The sequence below is a fragment of the Schistocerca cancellata genome, chromosome 8 (genome assembly GCF_023864275.1).
Source record: "Schistocerca cancellata isolate TAMUIC-IGC-003103 chromosome 8, iqSchCanc2.1, whole genome shotgun sequence".
NCBI classification, from domain to species: Eukaryota; Metazoa; Arthropoda; class Insecta; order Orthoptera; family Acrididae; genus Schistocerca; species Schistocerca cancellata.
Window position 1 is genome coordinate 440,259,950 of NC_064633.1, and position 21,677 is coordinate 440,281,626.

Genomic DNA, 21,677 nt, shown 5'->3' on the forward strand with positions numbered 1-21,677 from the left:
TGAGGACGGTGGATTGCTGAGTTGAGCAGGACCAGATAAAGTGAATGGTGGAGAAGGTGTTGAGGTTCTGGAGGAAGGTAGATAGAATGTCCTCACCCTCAGTCCAAATCACAAAGACATCATTCATGCAACCAAAATAGGTGAGAAGTTTGGGATTCTGGGTGGTTAGGAAGGATTCCTCTGGACAGACCATGAATAGCTTGGCATAGAATGGTGCCATGTGGATACCCCATGGTGACCAGGAAGAAGGTTATTGGTTTGGAGTCAGTCAGACAATGGGAAAGGTGGTGATCAATAGCAGCAAGGTCAAAGGCATTGGGCTGTTAGTGTAGAGGGAAGCAGTATCAATAATGATGTGTAGGATGTCATGTAGTACGGGAACAGGAACGGTGGAGAGTCAATGGAGGGTGTATTTTATATGAAAAGGTAGGTTATGGGTAATAGACTGAGCTACTGGTTGACAATAGCAGAGCTTCTCTAAGTGGGGACACAGTAGCTGGTCCCAATGGGGCGTCCTGGCTGGTTATGTTTATGGCCTTAGCGATGCATGTAGAAGGTAGGAACATAGGGAGTGGTGGGATTAAAGAGAAAGAGAGAGAGAGAGAGAGAGAGAGAAAGAGAGAGAGAGAGAGACAGAGAGAGAGAGGGGGGGGGGGTGGTTGGGATAGCTTACAGGTTTGAGGAGAGCAACATCTCCACTTCAACAGATGCCATCCATTCCATACCAAGAACTCCCTTCCATACAGTCAAGCCAGTCATGGCAGTCTCACCTGTAGCGATGAGCCGTCTATCTCCAAATATACCGACGGTCTCGCTGATGCCTTCAGACTGAAGTTAACATCCCAACATAGTACAGAAACAGGATCCCTAATGCCTTTTACATCCAGTCACCCACCACCTCCCAAAGTCCCACTGTCTGGCCACAGAGGAGCATTCCTCTCATGACTCAGTACCATCCAGCATCTGAATCGCATTTTCTGCTAGGGTTTCGCCTCTCTCATGTCATTCCCTGATATGAGTATTCTACTCACTATTCTTCCCACCCCTCCCACAGTGATATTCCACCGCCCTCTGAACCTACATAACATCCTTGTCCATCCCTCCTCTACCCCTATTCCCAACCCCTTGCCTCAAGGCTCATACCCCTGCACTAGACCTAGATGCAAGACCTGTCCCATACTAGATTCCCAACCCCCCCCCCCCAACCCCACCCGACATCAACACAACAACGACACCAACAACTACTACTACAGCCTGGTCACAGGTAGCACCTATCCCATCAACGGCAAGGCTACCTGAGTATGCAGTCGTGATCTACAAACTATGTTGCAACTACTGTGCTGTTTTCTACATGGGAATGACAGGCAACAAGCTGTACGCCCAAGTGAATGGCCACTGACAAAGTGTGGTCAAGAGACAATTGGACTATCCAGTTGCATTGCAGCTTAACACAATGTGCTTAACTTCAATGACTGTATCACAGCCTTCACCATTTCGATCCTTCCTACCAACGTCAGTTTTTCTGAACTGTGCAGATGGGAACTCTCCCTGAAATATATCCCACATTCTCGTAACCCATAGGCCTCAACGTTTGCTATCCCCTGTCCTACACCCACCTATCCCCTACCCTGCCCCACTCCAGCACTACACGGTCTTCCAGTTCCACCAATACACTCACTAGCCTTTTTCCTTTCTGTACTCCCCTTCTTTTCCACTCTCCCCCTGACCCCTCCTCCCCAAACCACCTGACTGCACCTATTAGTCATACCCTGTGTCCATCACATCCCTGCATGCTCCAACAATCAGCACTACAGCTCCCCTACCCCTATCCCATTACCCCTCCCCTTCCCTTCCACACCCAGCCTCCTCCTTAACCTCACCACTCACAGACTGTTTCTACCATCAGGTGCAGTTCTTCACAGTCCATCTCCAGTGTCTGGCCACAGACAGTGGTCATAAGTGTGAGAAGTGTTTCGTGAATGTGTGTGTGTTCTACTTTAAAAGAAAGCCTTTTGACAGAAAGCTCAGATGTATAGCAGTCTTTTCATTGTGCCTGTCTGAGACCCAACATCTCCTCTATATGGTCAGTAGCAATCAACCACTTTCATAATACTGTGGTTATTCCATCCTGGGTTTTCTATTGTTTGACATTTACAAACTAATATTGATAAGACCACCAGAAATAAGAATGCTACAATACAGTTACCATACCTCCTGGAGGACACACACCTCCTCATGGAGGATACAAAATAACTCATATCAATCAATAACTATGCAACAGGGAAATTATTATATCAAAAACTCTAGAATTGAATTCAATACACCTCATCACTACTCAGTTTTTTTACGACACAGATTCTTTCATTTTTAAGTAATATAATTCTTCCACGACATACTAAATCTTACACAGCTTAAAATCAAATAATGGAAATCACTCACCACACAGTGAAGGCAGTGAGCGGGTGACAGGAACAAAAATACTTCACATTACTGAACTTTCAGGCACTGTTCTTCTTCAGAGATAATGAAACACACATACATGCCCCCTCTCCCCTCACAGTGTGCACTGAAATCCTATTACGTGGATCTATCCAAATACCTAAATAAGATTTAAACCTACAGGAGCTATGCACGCGTGCGCATGCACACACACACGCACATACAGAGAGAGAGAGAGAGAACCATGAGGTGTAACATATCACTTTGATAAAGTGGTATTCTGCACAACATCTATAGTACATGAATGATGATCAACACCTTTAAAAAGACGTTTGAATAGTAAGTTTAGACTTGTGTACTGTTTGGGAGTTGGATCTTGTTTGCACATGAAATCTGATGCGGATGGATGCAGGACTTCTGCAAGGCGGGATGACAATAGCTTCTTTATGATGCTTCACGATACTTGCTAGTTTGGTGGTTTATTCCATGCAGTATCGTCCTATCTTGCAGACATACCTCAAGCCCTAGAACAGGTACCATGAAAATTGGTATTATACCATGGGGACAAGAAAGAAAGCTCAGCTGTCATTCTAATGGGAACTGTCATTCAAGTCTTATTGAGCGCATCCAATACATAACTTGTATTGTATACGAACACTGAATGAAGTGTAAGTACTGTAATCAATGGCTCAATACTATCAAATTTGAGAAGCAGCACTTTCTATTAATTTAGCAGCACGTCGCAAATTAGATATGCACTTTTGGATTATTAGCACAGATGCAGTTGTAGTGGAGAAGAAATAATCCATCAGCACTATATGGCTTAGCTGCACGATAATTCAAGAGATATGAGTCCATAATTTAAGGGTATCAGACATAACAACCTGAACTGCAACAATCACCTAACTTGTCCTGGTAATGGGTAGCCTGCTGGGGCAATGACCCGGGGTGTGTGCATGTGCCTATTTTGCATTAGTTAACACTGAAGAAAAACACTGTCCGAACACTCAGAATATGTGGCTGTCACTCTCTCAACACCTGAACAATATTGTGAGTGATTATTTTGACTCCTGCCATTATTTTAGTTCCAATTTTATATAATTTAGAATTGGCTATCTTGTTACTAAATATACATGGGATAGTTCACACCACACAGAACTAGAAATGTCATATTGTCATCAAATTTATTGCAATTAATTTATTTATTATCTTATTTCAACAGTAATGAGGAACTTCCTAGAGTTTTTCTTATTTTTGAAGTTTTTCTTGCCAATGACAAATTTTAAAATGTTTAGGAGGTCATTCAACCTTCAACAGGAATTAAACTACGGCACGTGTTGTCCTTTGAAACATGAAGTCTTGATGAGAATGTTACAGTAGGTGTTACTCTAAAAAGCAATAAGGTTTACTGGATTTGTCAGGACAAGTTAATAAACATGTTTTGAAAATTCATGTGATGCAAATTAATATGAAGCAACTGGAAATGACATTATCAATGTTAAGCAAAGGCATAACCAGTGTGCCAAAAAAAGGCAAAAACAGTGTTCATGATCTTAGCTATGACTTCCAAAATCCAACAGCATCTTCCCTCATTATTCCACTTGGGTAAGAGAAATAGCACAGTTTGATACACAGGTTGTCCTGTCAGAGGAATTAACTGTAATTTATGCTGAAGTAGGTGAGAAAATTATAATGGTAAAAAGCAAAAAATATTGCCAATGTTTGGAGCAAAATACAGAAAAAATGAACACACAGAAGCTACAGAAGGCTATTTGTTGCACTGCATTAAAACTAAAAACAGAAAGGGAGATGAGATTGATGATAGTTCTCAAAGAGATACAAATACTACTGTAGAAACCTGGACCTCGACACACGATTATCAGGCAGGAAAACAACTATCGTATTTCTAAAAGATTTTACTTCCTACTACATTGTGAGACCTAAATATCATCTTAGTACCCATGTCATGAAACACACTTGTGTCACATAAACCCTAATAGAGAACTATCATAAATCACAAACACGGCTGGGATGGCTCGTAAGGAAATAATAACACAACTCAAGACAGTCCGTAGGCACAGCTAACCTGAAGATAAGTTTATTTCTTCTTGTATGAGACCCTTAGTTAGCAGATTTCGGGCTGCCACAGGAACATCATTTATCTCATACTCAGAAGTGAAGAGATCAGCGGTTGTGCGTACAGTGTTTCCAACCTGTGCAACATTAATCAAATTAGAATCTTTATCAGGAACACAGTGATTTGTGGAATGACTATACTGAATAGAAACAAATTATTTTCAAAACACAGGCAAGTATTACATAAAGCTTCGAAATGTTCTGAGAAATAAATGCCGCTGTTAATTCCACACATACGCAGGAAGTTTACTATTGTGGCACGATGGAGCACAAGAAGAAATATGTAAGGGTTCACTAAAGTTGTAGGTATTGATCATATATTTCAAAAAACAAACACATTTTACCTGTCTTGTGTTACTATCCTATTACGAAACCAATATAAATCAAACAATAAGCTGAGACACCATAAAATTACTAATAAAAATATTTGTTCCAGAATAGTGCACTGTAAGCAACGAATGTTTCCGTTCAGCAGATTAACAGAATGCATCGGCACGCAGTCTACAACTTGTATTTAGCTTTCTTTACCTAGCACTCATATATGGGCAAGTGCAAATGTACAAGATAGTTATTAAGATTTCCCGTGTCATTTTAAATTGTGTGTTCGTACATACTTGTGATGTTTCTAATAATTATTAATGATTTTATTTAAAATATGAAGTCTTGGTTGTAGTGATAGCTTGATCTGTAGCATAGCTCTGAGGTCTAGGTTACTTTGAAAGGCGACAGATTGAGTGCTGGATGACAAAATAATTATAATGCAAAATAGACTGTGAAGTCAAAATCTTTGTTTTGCTGACAGACTGATTTGTAGCATTGTGCTGAATGTTCTAAATCGAAGTTAGACTGGAAGGCAACTGACTGGCTTTGAGTTGGTGAACCACTAAACGTAAATATAAAATTTAATGCTCATATGAAATCTTGGTTGCACCCAAGTCCAATCTGTATTACATCCCTAGGCCTAGATTGCACTGGAAGATGATAGCTATAATCGTGAAGAGGGAAGACATCAGAGTGAATGTGCCAAAAATATAACTTGCTAAATATTGTGCCTGCTGGATATTATTATGGGCAATCCATGCAGTGTTTTATGTAATTTTCTGTGTGTTTTGTCTACTTCCCCTCAGCAAAATAAGTTTTTTTTGCTGTCTATACAATTTGCTTTAACTCTGACTGTTAGTATTTTGAGGTTTTCACCACAGTTCACTCTCCATTCAATTGACAGAAAAACATCTCATTACATCAGCTGCTCAAAATCAGCTACTACTCCTCCACCTTCCGTTCCATGATCACTTGTGACCAACTTTATCATGTACACATTAACTTTTATTACAATGAAATGAACACCCTTAGCTGCTTACAGGCGTTGACATACGTCAACGGGGACAGATGAAAATGTGTGCCCCGACCGGGACCTGAACCCGAGATCTCCTGCTTACATGGCAGACACTCTATCCATCTGAGCAACCGAGTACACAGAGGATAGTGCGACTGCAGGGATTTATCTCTGGCACGCCTCCCGCGAAACCCATATTTTCAACGTATTATCCCGCACTACATTCGTAGTGCCCCCGCCCATTTTACTCATTACTCGCGGACATGTCCGAAAGAACAGATACCATCTTAGTATATATACATTAACTTTTACCAATATGTTTCAATGAATTATAAATGAAGATATGATGTATAAAAAGCTTTTGGATAACAGCAATTTGTTTCCAGTTCTGAAAGCCACTTACTGCATCACTTTTGACATGTAACAAACTTCAAATTATTAGTATTTTTCAATTAACAGATTTGCTTTGTCAATTTGACAGAGAAGACATTCTTCCAGGCTGATATTTACTGAAATTTCATGAAACATCCCTTTCTCACATGAAATGAGATATTTAAAATAAGGGTGGTCCAATTTTTTATAACATATGTATTTCCAACAAGATGATGATATCTCGTCCATACTGTCGGCACAAAGCTCAAGAAACTGAGAAATAGCTGGCAATGAGAGAAATGCCGATGGAGATGTTGGAGACCTGAGGACCTAGCCCATAATGAAATCAATCTTTGTCTAAAAATCAACAGGGAGAAGGTAGAAAACTAAGTGGCTGGGCAACTGGTTCAACAAACACTCCTTAATGTTGGAAAAAATACAGCAGATTATTCCTAAGTTCTTTCGCAAAATGAAAAATAAGGTATAAAATGCATTTACAATTTCAGTGGCTGTACATGGTAGAGAAACCTTAAGGTGAAAAAAGGCACACTATTTAAAAGAGGCACCAAATCCAAAATTTTGAATATACAGCAATGAAATTTTGTACCTTGCTTTACATGAAATTAACACATTTACTGTTAAAGTTCCTTGGATTTAACTTTTTTGTGGAATTTAAACTTCTGTTTTCAAAAAGTAATAGAAATCTCTTTGCTTACAATTAGCTTCTCCCATGAGTTTTTTTTTGAATATATATAACAGGACAATTTTAATAATTCTTTAATTATAATTACATAAGTGTAATTAAAAATTCATGCAAAATTCCAAGCACTTTGCCCCATATTTCAGATTTCACTTCGAATTTCAAAATTTACTCTTGAGACAACATTTACTGGGTTTACAGAATCAAGTGTACAAAATTTCATAACTATAGCACTCATAGATTCTGAGAAAAAGGTACATAAACTTTAAGAAACTTAATTTTTGGGAAATGCAATTTAAAGTTCAACCTGTTTTTTCTTGTCACCTCTTCTGAAATCCCTGGGTTTGCAGTTAGAGTCCTCTTTCCCTTCAAGGCTTCTCTTTTCGTTTCTTGTTTTCTCCCTTCTTTCCCTTACCAGGTCTTCAACTGACTTTTCAGCTGCAGAGAGGTGCTGTGAATCTATTTTTCTCTAGATTCTTTAGTGAAATTTCCTATCTTAAAGCCAATTCTCTCTTATACATTCATCCTCCCCATGTTTCCATCATCAAATACAATAACTGCATTGCAAGTTGCAATTCTGACAGCTGCAGCAGATGAAAATGTGAATTTAGAGACTCATTTGCAATCTGGATTTTGGCTCAAATACACTTTTTTAGAAGTTCAGGATTGGCCATAAATCTGTAAGTGGGCTTGACACCATCCAGGATACAATCTGGAAGCCTCTTGTGAATGTAGGGTTTGTTGTCCCTCGATTTTCTGCAAATGTTTTACTTTGGACCTAACCTGAAAATTGGTTTGTAGCTGTTTCTCATGTATGGCATTCAATAACTTCTGCAAATGAAGTTTATCCAGTTTTCTATACAATCTTTGTGACCATGGCATTATTAAATGACGAAAGAATCTAACGTATGCATAATTCTCCGTCAGTAGCACAAGGAAAAACAAGAGTCGGTACTTCATAAACAAAGCTGTTAGTGTGTTATTGTTTCTGAGATACGGAACAGTAACAGATGATAAAACCAAAGATTATATGTCATAGCCTTCTAGATTTACCCCATACAAGTTTGCTTGAAAGCACTCTACAGACCTGTTGTTCATCGTGATAGTATTGAAAGTGATGCTTCAAAAAGTGGGTGTGGCGGGAAGGTCGTGTCACACATTTGATTATTTTTCAGGCACTGCAGGTGCAATTTCATCACTGAAACTCTGGGGACTTACTGTCCACGAGGTCTAGTAATAAACAGAAAATAAATTTTAAGTTGGCATATTTAGTCAATTTCATGCACATCCCCCTTGAGCCCCATAAGGGTGAATCCTGTTAGTATTTGAATGAAAAAATTTGAGAAAGGTCTTTGTTGTACGAATGGTGTGTGTTTCTCTGCTTCTCTTTTGCCGATGAAGGCTATGGCCGAAAGCTTTGTGTAAGTGTCTTTTAATTGTGCCTGTCTGCAACTTAATGTGTATTCTTTATGTTAAGTAACAATCTATCATTTCCCACATTGTAGATTTAGTCTAAATTTACATTTTGTTATATATTAAATTTGTTGGCAAGCACACTTCCAAAACTGCTGCCATTTGTATTAAAAATGTTAACTGCAATGTAGTCAATCAAAACCAAAAAGTAAAAAAAAAAAAACAAAAGAACAGTGCAAAGAACTTTGAGTGGTACCATTTTAGCCTCCCACAAGTCCAACCCCTCGTCCAAGTCGTGGGAGATGGGCAACGGCATGAAGTAGGGGATTGTCTGTACGAGTGAGCTACAGTGGGAACTGTGTGTGCCCCGGGACTGCTACGGTAGCTGTGAAGGTCATACAGGAACCCTGAAAAGTGATGGCTAACAGGGCTCTGGAGAAGCTACAATAGGCCCAGCAAGCCAATTGTGGATTATGATTTTTGCTTTCAAAAATAGAACAGGCATCGCAAAGGATGGATTTAATCAACAATGAACAGGCTATAAACAAGGACTAAGATTTGGGACATTAAATATACAAAAATTGACTGGATAGGTGGAGGAGATGGTAGAAACGATGGAAAGAAGGAAGTTAGACATACTGGAGTTAGCTGAAAGGAGAAGGAAGGTGAGAACTGAGGAAAGACTACCAGCTGTACTGGAGTGGAAATGAGGAGGGAAGGAGGATAGTATGGTGGGAGTGGCAGACAGTGAAGTGTTGCAGTTTAGACGGAGGGCAGGAGAGAAGGTGTGGAGGGGGTAGGGGGTAAGTAGCAGAAAGGAGAGAAATTAAAAAAATTATAAGACTGGGTGTGGCGGTGAAATGACAGCTGTGTAGTGCTGGAATGGGAACAGGGAGGAGGCTGGATGGGTGAGGACAGTGACTAACTAAGGTTGAGGCCAGGAGAGTTATGAGAATGTAGGATGTACTGCAGGGAAATTTCCCACCTGCACAATTCAGAAAAGCTAGTGTTGGTGGGAAGGATCCATATGGCACAGGTTGTGAGGCAGTCATTGAGATGAGAGATATCATGTTTGGCAGCGTGTTCAGCAACAGGGTGGTCCACTTGTTTTTTGGCCACAGTTCGTCGGTGGCCGTTCATGCGGATAGACAGCTTGTTGGTTGTCATGCCTACATAGAATGCAGCACAGAGGTTGCAGCTTAGCTTGTAAATCACATGACTGGTTTCACAGGTAGCCCGGTCTTTGATGGGATAGGTGATGTTAGTGACCGGACTGGAGTAGGTGGTGGTAGGAGGATGTATGGGACAGGTCTTGCATCTAGGTCTATTACAGGAGTATGAGCCATGAGGTAAGGGATTGGGAGCAGGGGTTGTGTAAGGATGGACGAGTATATTGTGGAGGTTCAGTGGACGACAGAATACCATGGTAGGAGGGGTGGGAAAGATAGTGGGCAGGGCATTTCTCATTTCAGGGCACAACGAGAGGTAATAAAAATCCTGGCGGAGAATTTAATTCAGTTGCTCCAGTCCCTGATGTTACTGAGTTACAAGGGGAATGCTCCTTTGTGGCCGGACTGTGGGACTTTGGGAGGTGGTGGGAGTCTGGGAAAATAAGGCACGGGAGATTTGTTTTTCTACAAGGATGGGAGGATAATTACGGTCATTGAATGCTTCAGTGAGACCCTCGGTATATTTAGAGAGGGAGTGCTTGTCACTGTAGATGCGACAACCACAGGTGGCTAGGCTGTAGGTGTGAAGGGACTTCTTGGTATGGAATGGGTGGCAGCTGTCGAAGTGGAGATAGGTTTGATATGGACGGAGGTACTGATGTCGCCATCTCTGAGGTGACGGTAAACATCTAGGAAGGTGGCTTGTCGGGTTGAGTAGGACCAGGTGAAGCAGATGGGGGAGAAATTGTTGAGGTTCTGGAGGAATGTGAATAAAGTGTCCTTGCCTTCAATCCAGATAGCAAAGATGTCATCAATGAATCTGAACCAGGTGAGGGGTTTAGGATCCCGGGTTTTTAGGAAGTATTCCTCTAGATAGCCCATGAATAGGTTAGCATAGGATGGTGCCATGCGGCTGCCCATAGTGGTACTGCGGATTTGTTTGTAGGTAATGCCTTCAAAGGAGAAGTAATTGTGGGCGAGGATATAGTTGGTCATGGAGACTAGGAAGGAGGTTGTTGGTTTGGAATCCATAGGGCGTCTGGAAAGGTAGTGTTTGATAGCAGTAAGGCCATGGGCATCAGGAATATTAGTGTACAGGGAGGTGGCATCAATAGTGACAAGCAGGGCACCGTGTGGTAATGGGACAGGAACTGTGGAGAGTTGGTTGTTACATTCCATCCTAGATTTTCCATTGTTTGATTTATTTCCTGTACCTAGCATTATTCGATGGAGAAGAAGTAAAGAGGGTTTCCAACAGCCGGCTTTTCTAAGTCATCACAGCAGGTTAGAACGTGGCGACCTGTGTGAAAGGACCAAGAAAACAGGAATTTTAAGTCAAAATCAAGAGAAGAAGCTGTTTCGTGTTGCCATAGCAACCAAACATAATAAGACAAGGAAATTACTTCGAGAAATTTGAATATGATCAAGTATCCAATGGAGCAAAATTTAAATGGAAAAAAGGTGAAGAAATGAAAAATTCACAACGATAAAACAGCAAAGAAGATTTCAACATATTTGTCTAAGAAGAAATATGCATAGAACGCTTCAACCAAGAAGATCCAGTGCAGGGAGTATACTGCTCTCACACATACGCGGAAACCAACATACGCCCGACGCCGCCGACACCAGCAGTTGTTCACCGGTGCTTATCTGTCTCCACATCCGCTCACCTACACCGGGTGAACATGAAACAAAACTTGATTACTTTAGTACGAAGTGGAACAAGATACTGTTGAGTGAATTGTTATTGTGTAATATCATATTTAAAGTTAGTTTTAAATGCTTAGAAGAGCTAAGGCATATAAAAGTATGGAAAATATACAACAGGTTGGGGAAACTCAAGACCAAGGCTGATTTGATAAATTTAATCACAGCTCAGAGTCTTAAATTAAACTCATTAAGTTCTCTATTAAATACCCAGTGTGAAGCTTTAAATGCTCAGAGTACGAGTCTAAGTAAAGAACTAGACTTAGTAAATTCTCAATTAAAAGTTCAGAGTGAAACTCTAAATATTCAAATGACAAATTTAGGTTTTTTAAACACCAACGTCAACTATCAAAGCTAAGAATTTAGTAATCTATGCGAAGACATGGCTGCTCTGAAGACTGAATTCGACGCCGTAAGTAATAAAGTAGAGAATTTAAAAGTAGATCGAAAGAACGAGTTGACAAATTCCTTGACCACTCATAAATGATATGTTTACTAACCTTAGTCAGAAACAGAATGACACTTTTCAAGATTTATCAAAAATATTACTGTATATGTGTGGATGGATATGTGTGTGTGTGCGAGTGTATACCCGTCCTTTTTTTCCCCCTAAGGTAAGTCTTTCCGCTCCCGGGACTGGAATGACTCCTTACCCTCTCCCTTAAAACCCACATCCTTTCGTCTTTCCCTCTCCTTCCCTCTTTCCTGATGAGGCAACAGTTTGTTGCGAAAGCTTGAATTTTGTGTGTATGTTTGTGTTCGTTTGTGTGTCTGTCGACCTGCCAGCACTTTCATTTGGTAAGTCACATCATCTTTGTTTTTAGGTATATTTTTCCTACGTGGAATGTTTCCTTCTATTATAACCATATTAGAAGTTGACATTGATAACAAATGTAATGATGTAGAATCAGAACTTATTGTAAAGTTAGGATCTTTTGAAAATGTGTACACTATTAAATATAATGATGTAAGACAGGGAATGAATAATTTGAAAGACAGTGTAGATACGCATAATGAATTAACGCCAATAATTCAATCGCAAATTACTGGTGTCAATACAAGGGTAGATAATATAGTAATAAATTTCAAAGAGAAAATAGCTAACTCTGATATTATAAATGTAATTAGTTTGGAGGAACAATTTGGAGAAATTATAGATCGAAAGGTTACTGAGAGAATAATATCCGGAAACGATCGCCTATTCCTTCTTCCGAACTTAGTGATACCAGGAAGGGTATGGACGACCTGTGGAGAGAAATTAAGCTCATCCAAGACAAAGTAAAGGATGTAAAATTGTATATCCCCCAGGGACATTAACATTCTGAGTTAACGGGCAGAGTAATGACTGTCCAATCCCAAGTTGTCTTCTGTGTTCCTTCCAAAATAGGCGCACATACATAACGAACAACTACAAAGTAGTAATGGGTAATGAATAAATAAGAGAGGTGTGAGTGAAGAAAGAAAACGAAAGTAGGAGTAGAATTAGTCAGGTTGATCATTAAGAAACGTCAGTGTAATGAATACTGTGATGAACTGAAGGATAGTGGGACGTAAATAGTATATGTTGACATAGTATCTACTGAAAATATAGAAGATGATAAGTAGAGGAGGACTCTAGGGGGTAAATGATATATTAAAGAATGAATGTGAAGTTTAAGTAGATTTATCTCTTTACCAGAAGATACTTAATTATGGTATACATAGAAATGTGTACTAGGGTAATGAACTGTGAGGCCTACTCAGAAAGGATAAGGGGGGCGTACCCGGCATTCACTAAGTATAAAGGGCAGGCGTACCTACGTGGAGATAGGACGATCTGTGGGCTAAAACACAGGGATGATTTGCAAGGGGCGTACCTACCAGAATGGAAAGAGGAAGTGCTCTCATAAGGTCAACCCACAAGCAAGGAATAGGTGCTGATCCTAGGAGAAGGGGACAGTGTAAGACACAAATTTTATAGGAAGTATTCTGGGAAGTGTGAATTCTATGAACGACTAGCATTATTACGTTTCGTGGAAATAAATGAGTGTTGAAAGAACACTTCCATTTCGTCCAGAGTCCTTCCAAGCTACAAATAATGAAAATAGTACATACTAGGAAAAAGGTAGTACAAAAGATAGGAATAGAAAATAGATTACTCATATGTCATAACCACCTGAAGTTTACGACTGGGGGGGAAAAAAAAGGAAATAAAGAAAAAAAAAGGGTCCTCACAATTCCTAAATATCAGTAAAGCTGACTAAAACCACAAGTAAATGCTCATATCTTAATAACAAAGTAAATTAAAAAAAGGGTAGAGAAACAGTAAGCGAAAGATTGTTCAAGAGAGGACAGAGAATAGTTATGGAAAGGAAAGATATGTATAAACATATGTACACTACTGGCCATTAAAATTGCTACACCACGAAGATGACGTGCTACAGACGCGAAATTTAACCGACAGGAAGAAGATGCTGTGATATGCAAATGATTAGCTTTTCAGAGCATTCACAAAAGGTTGGCGCCGGTGGTGACACCTACAACGTGCTGACATGAGGAAAGTTTCCAACCGATTTCTCATACACAAACAGCAGTTGACCGGCGTTGTCTGGTGAAACATTGTTGTGATGCCTCATGTAAGAAGGGGTAATGCGAACCATAATGTTTCCGACTGATAAAGGTTGGATCGTAGCATATTGCAATTGCAGTTTATCGTATCACGGCAATGCTGCTAGCGTTGGTCGAGATCCAATGACTGTTAGCAGAATATGGAATTGGTGGGTTCAGGAGTGTAAGAAATGTGTACTTTTAAGATATGAAATTTTATTACGAGTGACATTATTTGCGTATCGATTATGTATAAAATATCGCGTGTTCGATCTGAGGGGGCGGATATGTAGTGATTCAAGAATTTCTGTGTAAATTCTAGAACCACTCAGCCTTCTACCGTCTCAAACACACAATATTCTGGATATGAGTGTGGGATGGTAGAATCCTACCTACAGCGCGTTACGTGTTTGTGTGTGAAGATTTAAAATCAGTCGCGGGAAGAAAGTAGATGGAGCGGTCGGACAGCACCGTCAGTTACCTGTCGGGCAATCCATATATGTTTTAGTGAGTGTATAAGGAAGAACCATGGAGTTTATATGCAGCTCTGTGCTTATTGTCACTGACTATTGTCATTAGAACAAGAACAGTTGAAAAAGTGCTCTTGTAGACTCTTGACGTAACCTTGTTAGAGGCAAGACTCATTTTATGATTCATGTTAAGAAAGGTCGTGGTATCAAACCCAACTTCCTTTTAACTGTAACTCAATTTGTTTCTAACGTCCGACTGTACAAGAGACTTGCAGAAAGTTACATATTAATTTGGAAAGTGAGATTTTTATTGTATAAGGAGGTCAAATACATCGTTAGTTAACAAAAAGTAAAGTTTGTATGTCTACTTATTTCACAGGTAGAAAGAGTCTAAAAATTTCTGTACCTAGCGTTATTCGACAGAGAAGAGGTCAAGAGAGTTTCCAGCAGCCAGCTTCTCCGTAAAGAAGAGTGGCTGCAAATTCCAAGTAAGTCATCTCGTAAAGAAGTGGAACGTGGTTTGGGGGAATAAGCTGATATAACCCAGTTCCACACTCCAACTTTAAGTTGTCAGAACGTTAGAGGGTTGGGGCTGCCGAAATGAGGAAGGTGAAAGACTATTGGAGTTCTGTCAAAGGAATGGCTTGCTGGTTGGGAACTCTTGGTTCAGGGAAAGAGAGAGCCACAAGATTACCTGGTATAGCTAAGACTTAAAGAGAATCAATAGTTGACTACTCCCCGTACAATAGAGAGATGAATAGAACCATCATTGACATTAAGGTAATACCACTAGAGGCCTTGGTTAGTGACCACCGTTTGCTGGTAATGAACCTGAAAGGGATAAGGATAATAAAGAGACAGAAAACTAGGATATGGAAGTTGGAGGAGGAAGAAAGCAGGCTACAATACCTACAGGTAGTAAAGGAAAGCATCGCAAAGGATGAACCAAAAACAGTAGAAGAAGATTGGGTAGATTCAAGGGAACAATAGTAAGTGCGGTAGAAGCAATATGTGGGAGGAAAAGCAACAAAAAGAGATGGAAATGAACACCCTGATGGAATGATAAAGCAAAGGATATAGTACAGAAGAAGAATAGAGCTTTTAGGGCATGGTTCCAGAAGAGAACAGTAGAGACAAGAGAAGAGTATCAAGCAAGAAAGAAATAAGCAAAAAGAGGGGTGGTGGAGGAGAGAAGAAAGTGGATTGAACAGTGGACCAGAATGATAAGGAGGATAGGGAAGGTTCAAAAATGTGGTATATGGGATGATTAAAAGTAAGAGGAAGACCGGTACAACAGATTATTCCTGAGTGGTGAACAAAAGTGGTCAAGATGTAAAGAATAACGAAGAACTCAAGAACATGTGGAAGAAGTATTTTGAACAACTCCTGAATCTGAATGGAGACCCGGATGAGGAGGAACAAGCCAGGAGAAAAGAAGAGGGGGAACAGCAAATAGAACAAGACCTTACATGGGGAGAAGTGGAAGAGGCATTGGGCAAAATGAAGGGAGGAACGTCACAAGGCCTGGATGAGCTAAGTATAGCTATTGTGAGAGCAGCAGGAGAAGTGGGGATACAATGGCTATACTGGGTTATGAAAATTGTGTGGAGACAGAAGATGATCCCAGAAGACTGACAGAAGGGAATAACTGTCCCGATCTTTAAGAAGGGAAATAGAAAAGAGTGCAAGAACTATCGGGGGATAACGCTGATGAGTCATTATGCAAAGATTTTTGAAAACATTTTGGAAGCAGAAATTCGGGCAAAATTAGGAAGGATGAAAGAAGAGCAACATGGCTTCAGAACAGAACGGTCCACAGTGGATCTAACTTTTGCTGTAAGACAACTGCAGGAACTTCACTTTGAATATGGAATAGATCTACTAATGACCTTCCTGGACATTGAAGAAGCGTTTGATAGTCTACATAGAAGCAAAGTATGGAAAGGCCTGGAGAATGGAGGAGTAGCAAAACAGATTATTTGGAGAATAAGGAAAATGTACCATGGAAGTGTGAGCTGTGTGAAAGTGGGAGGAGAGAGATCAGCTTGGATTGAACAGAAGAATGGCTTGAGGCAGAGAAGTGCACTTTCACCATCACTCTTCATTGTAGTGATGGATGATATAATGAGTACAGTAGCACAAGTAATTGGTGAAGTAAAGATGAAAGCTACGATGTTTGCAGATGATCTGGGGGAATAAGGAGGTGGAAGTTCAAGAGCAGTTGGATCTATGGGAACGAATAGTACAAGAATATGGAATGAAATTTAGTATAAGTAAGAGTAAGAAGATTAACACAACAAGAACGAAGGAGAGAGGAAAAACTGGAATAACAATTGGTGGGGAACGATTGAGGAAGAGTGGAGAGTTTCAAGTACCTCGGAAGCCTGATACAGGAAGATGGAAAAGACAACAGAGAAATAAACAAGTGTGGGAGAAAAGCAGCGGCATTTTGGAAGTGTGTCAGAAGCCTGATATGGGGCAAGGGTGTACCCCAAATCAGAAAAAAAGGTTACACACCAGTCATACTATGTCCTGATCCTGACATAGGCATCCAAAACCTGGGTTATGAAAGGAAGAGAGAAAAGCAAATTACAAGCTAGTGAGTTGAAATTCTTGAGGAACAGTATTGGGAGTTACAAAGATAGACGGGTTAAGTAATGAGAGAATCAGAGTGTTAATGAAGTTGAAATCATTACAGGAGGAGATAGAGACATCAAGGATGAGATGGTATGGGCATGTTAAGTGAATGGAGAAGAGGATACCCAGGAGGATACACGAGATGAAACTGGATAGAAAGAGACCAAGAGGAAGACCAAGAGACAGATGCCTGAAAGGAGTAGGGGAATGCGTCAAAAAGAAAGGTGAAGATTGGACCAAGGTGAAGACGGAGAGATGGTGGCAAGACAGAAGATGACGGAGAGGCTTTTGTTCCAAACAGAACCAGAAAAGGCTGGAAACTATCCAAGATGATGATAATGATGATGATGACCATTTTAGCAAGAGTGGAGTTCGACCTGATTGTCTAGTGGTAAAACGCATATCTGGAAATCAAGAGGTCTTGGGATCGAATCCCGGTTGGACCACAGAAATTTTCAGTCTGCTTTCAATCTAACCTTCACCTCTCAATGATGTGAGGAGTCACCAGGAACACTACATGGTTCAGTGTCCATGTTAAACTGTAGGTCCTTTTTCCCCAGTTGAACAATGGGGTGTTCAAGTAAACGACTTGCAATCAGCCACTGCATCACATGTAATAATAATAATAATAATAATAATAATAATAATTTCTTTCTTTTCTCAGATGTTATGTCTGGTCAAAAATGGAAAGTGATGCGGACCTTGATCAAGTGTGACTTCCTTTTAACTATACGGTATATGTTATATTGCATTTAGGAACTTTCAGGTGATTGAACATGTATCAATAACTACGGATTTCTGTAGTTGTATATATAAGTTTGGATGTAGCTGTATTGCATTGATGTACTGGTGGATATTGTGTGGTATGACTCCTGTAGTTGATAGTATAATTGGTATAATGTCAACTTTATCCTGATGTCACATGTCCTTGACTTCCTCAGCCAGTTGGATGTATTTTTCAATTTTTTCTCCTGTTTTCTTCTGTATATTTGTTGTATTGGGTATGGATATTTCGATTAGTTGTGTTATTTTCTTCTTTTTATTGTTGAGTATGATGTCAGGTTTGTTATGTGGTGGTGTTTTATCTGTTATAATGGTTCTGTTCCAGTATAATTTGTATTCATCATTCTCCAGTACATTTTGTGGTGCATATTTGTATGTGGGAACGTGTTGTTTTATAAGTTTATGTTGTAAGGCAAGCTGTTGATGTATTATTTTTGCTACATTGTCATGTCTCCTGGTCTATTCTGTATTTGCTAGTATTGTACATCCGCTTGCGATGTGATCTACTGTTTCTATTTGTTGTTTGCAAAGTCTGCATTTATCTGTTGTGGTATTGGGATCTTTAATAATATGCTTGCTGTAATATCTGGTGTTTATTGTTTGATCCTGTATTGCAATCATGAATCCTTCCGTCTCACTGTCTATATTGCCTTTTCTTAGCCATGTGTTGGATGCGTCTTGATTGATGTGTGGCTGTGTTAGATGATACGGGTGCTTGCCATGTAGTGTTTTCTTTTTCCAATTTACTTTCTTCGTATCTGTTGACGTTATGTGATCTAAAGGGTTGTAGAAGTGGCTATGAAATTGCAGTGGTGTAGCCGATGTATTTATATGAGTGATTGCTTTGTGTATTTTGCTAATGTCTGCTCGTTCTAAAAAGAATTTTCTTAAATTGTCTACCTGTCCATAATGTAGGTTTTTTATGTCGATAAATCCCCTTCCTCCTTCCTTTCTGCTTAATGTGAATCTTTCTGTTGCTGAATGTATGTGATGTATTCTATATTCGTGGCATTGTTATCGTGTAAGTGTATTGAGTGCTTCTAGGTCTGTGTTACTCCATTTCACTACTCCAAATGAGTAGGTCAATATTGGTATAGCATAAGTATTTATAGCTTTTGTCTTGTTTCTTGCTGTCAATTCTGTTTTCAGTATTTTTGTTAGTTGTTGTCTATATTTTTCTTTTAGTTCTTCTTTAATATTTGTATTATCTATTCCTATTTTTTGTCTGTATCCTAGATATTTATAGGCATCTGTTTTTTCCATCGTTTCTATGCAGTCGCTGTGGTTATCCAATATGTAATCTTCTTGTTTAGTGTGTTTTCCCTTGACTATGCTATTTTTCTTACATTTGTCTGTTCCAAAAGCCATATTTATATCATTGCTGAATACTTCTGTTATCTTTAGTAATTGGTTGAGTTGTTGATTGGTTGCTGCCAGTAGTTTTAGATCATCCATGTATAGCAAATGTGTGATTTTGTGTTGGTGTGTTCCAGTAGTAATGTATCCATAATTTGTATTATTTAGCATGTTGGATAGTGGGTTCAGAGCAAGGCAGAACCAGAAAGGACTTAATGAGTCTCCTTGGTATATTCCACGCTTAATCTGTATTGGCTGTGATGTGATATTATTTGAATTTGTTTGGATATTAAGTGTGGTTTTCCAATTTTTCATTACTATGTTTAGGAACTGTATCAATTTAGGATCTACTTTGTATATTTCCAATATTTGTAGTAACCATGAGTGGGGTACACTATCAAAAGCTTTTTGGTAATCAATGTATGTGTAGTGTAGCGACCTTTGTTTAGTTTTAGCTTGATATGTCACCTCTGCATCTATTATCAGTCGCTCTTTACATCCTCGTGCTCCTTTGCAACAGCCTTTTTGTTCTTCATTTATAATTTTGTTCTGTGTTGTATGTGTCATTAATTTCTGTGTAATGACTGAAGTAAATATTTTGTATATTGTTCGTAGGCATGTTATGGGGCGATATTTAGCTGGGTTTGCTGTGTCTGCTTAATCTTTAGGTTTCAGGTAAGTTATTCCACGTGTAAGTGTATCAGGGAATGTGTATGGGTCTGCAATGTAACTGTTAAACAATTTATATCTAAAAACAAAGATGATGTGACTTACCAAATGAAAGTGCTGGCAGGTCGACAGGCTTGTGTCTGTATATGTGTGGATGGATATGTGTGTGTGTGCGAGTGTATACCAGTCCTTTTTTCCCCCTAAGGTAAGTCTTTCCGCTCCCGGGACTTGAATGACTCCTTACCCTCTCCCTTAAAACCCACATCCTTTCGTCTTTCCCTCTCCTTCCCTCTTTCCTGATGAGGCAACAGTTTGTTGCGAAAGCTTGAATTTTGTGTGTATGTTTGTGTCTGTCGACCTGCCAGCACTTTCATTTGGTAAGTCACATCATCTTTGTTTTTAGATATATTTTTCCTTCGTGGAATGTTTCCTTCTATTATAATGTTAAACAATTTAGTTAGATGTGAATGTGTTGAGGTGAACTTCTTTAGCCAGAAATTTGCTATTTTATCTTTTCCAGGGGTTTTCCAATTGTGAGTAGAATTAATTGCTCGGGTGACTTCATGTTGCAAAATTATCACTTCAGGCATTTGTGGTATCATCTTGTATGTGTCTGTTTCTGCTTGTATCCACCGTGCATGCCTGTTGTGTTGTACCGGGTTTGACTATATGTTGCTCCAGAAGTGTTCCATGTCTGTTATGTTTGGTGGATTGTCTATTTTAATGTGTGTGTTATCTATTGTCTGGTAAAATTTCTTTTGGTTTGTGTTGAATGTTTGGTTCTGTTTCCTTCTATTTTCACTTTTTTTGTATCTTCTAAGTCGTTTGGCCAATGCTTGTAATTTCTGCCTCTTTTCATCTAATTGCTCTATCGCTTCTTGTTGTGAGATTTTACCTAACCTTTTTTGTTTTTTTTTTCTGACATTTCATTCCTTATAAATTGTGTTAGCTGTCCGATGTCTTTTCTCAGTTTTTCTATTCTGATCTGTAGCCTGTGTTGCCATGCTGGTTTTGTGGGTTTCTTCCGTGTGTTGGTTGGTTCTAATCTCTGCCTAGTGTGTATATTTAGTGTAGTGAGTGCTCCTATATAAACCAGTAGTTGTAACTCTTCCATAGTTGTGTTTTCATTTATTTTGTTGTGTATGATTGTGTTGAAGTTTTTATTGTTGTTTCGACTTGTGGGTTATTTGGCGGTCTATGCAAGAATGGTCTAATGTCTATATTTGTGTCTTTGTATTCTATATATGTCAGCTGAAATTTTTCTTCTATATCTAACATGTGTGTCACTTCGTGTTCTGTTTGTGCTTGTTCTGGTGGCTGTCTTAAGATTTCGTTTTCCTCTGATTGTTTAATTGATGCGTGTTGTTCTTTGTTTGTTTGCTCTGGGATGTTTGAGTCCATTACTGTATTTTCTTCGTCTTCTGATTGCACATTATTTTGTTACAGTATTTGTTGTACTTGTTGTTTGATGTTTTCTAATTCTGACTGGGGTATCCTGTTATTTTTTATTATTACACGGATCTGATCAGCTAGTCGTTGTTCTGTTAAAAATTTTAATTCTGGGTATCTGGTTATAAATGTTGTGTATACTTGTGATCTGTATCCAGTTGTGTTGGTTCCTAGGTTTGTTGCTTGGTAATAACAGAACATGAGGTGTCGATTAACTTTATCTGACCATCTCATCCTCTGCCTTTGTTTTCCTTTTAGGGTGGTTGCAGGAAGCATATCCTGCAAAACACCTCTATTTGGATTTAAATCATTTTCCAGTTGGCTAGCAGTTTCGTTACCATTATGGGCGGGCATAGGGTTCAAGCGTCGTCCCCGACCTTGACAGTGCTTGTCCGAGGCTTCATTAGTTGTGTCCTGAACCAACTAATCACACTAAAAGGGGGGTTAGCCCTATT

At 39.4% G+C, this 21,677-nt stretch overlaps 1 protein-coding gene across 7 annotated transcripts in view; it reads right to left on the reverse strand.

The window, feature by feature from the left end:
- The window catches only part of LOC126095316 (transcription factor SPT20 homolog), a 280,707-nt gene that overhangs the window by 241,061 nt on the left and 17,969 nt on the right, over window positions 1-21,677 (reverse strand). For 6 of the 7 annotated variants that reach the window (XR_007521955.1, XM_049910117.1, XM_049910116.1 and 3 more), the window contains exon 3: window positions 4,526-4,652. The exons of the other annotated variant lie outside the window; for it this stretch is intronic. Coding sequence is in view for 5 of the 6 variants with exons in the window: in XM_049910117.1 (XP_049766074.1) it covers window positions 4,526-4,652 (127 nt within the window). In the remaining variant the exon portion in view is untranslated. The remainder of the gene's footprint in view (window positions 1-4,525; window positions 4,653-21,677) is intronic. 7 annotated transcript variants of the gene reach the window in all.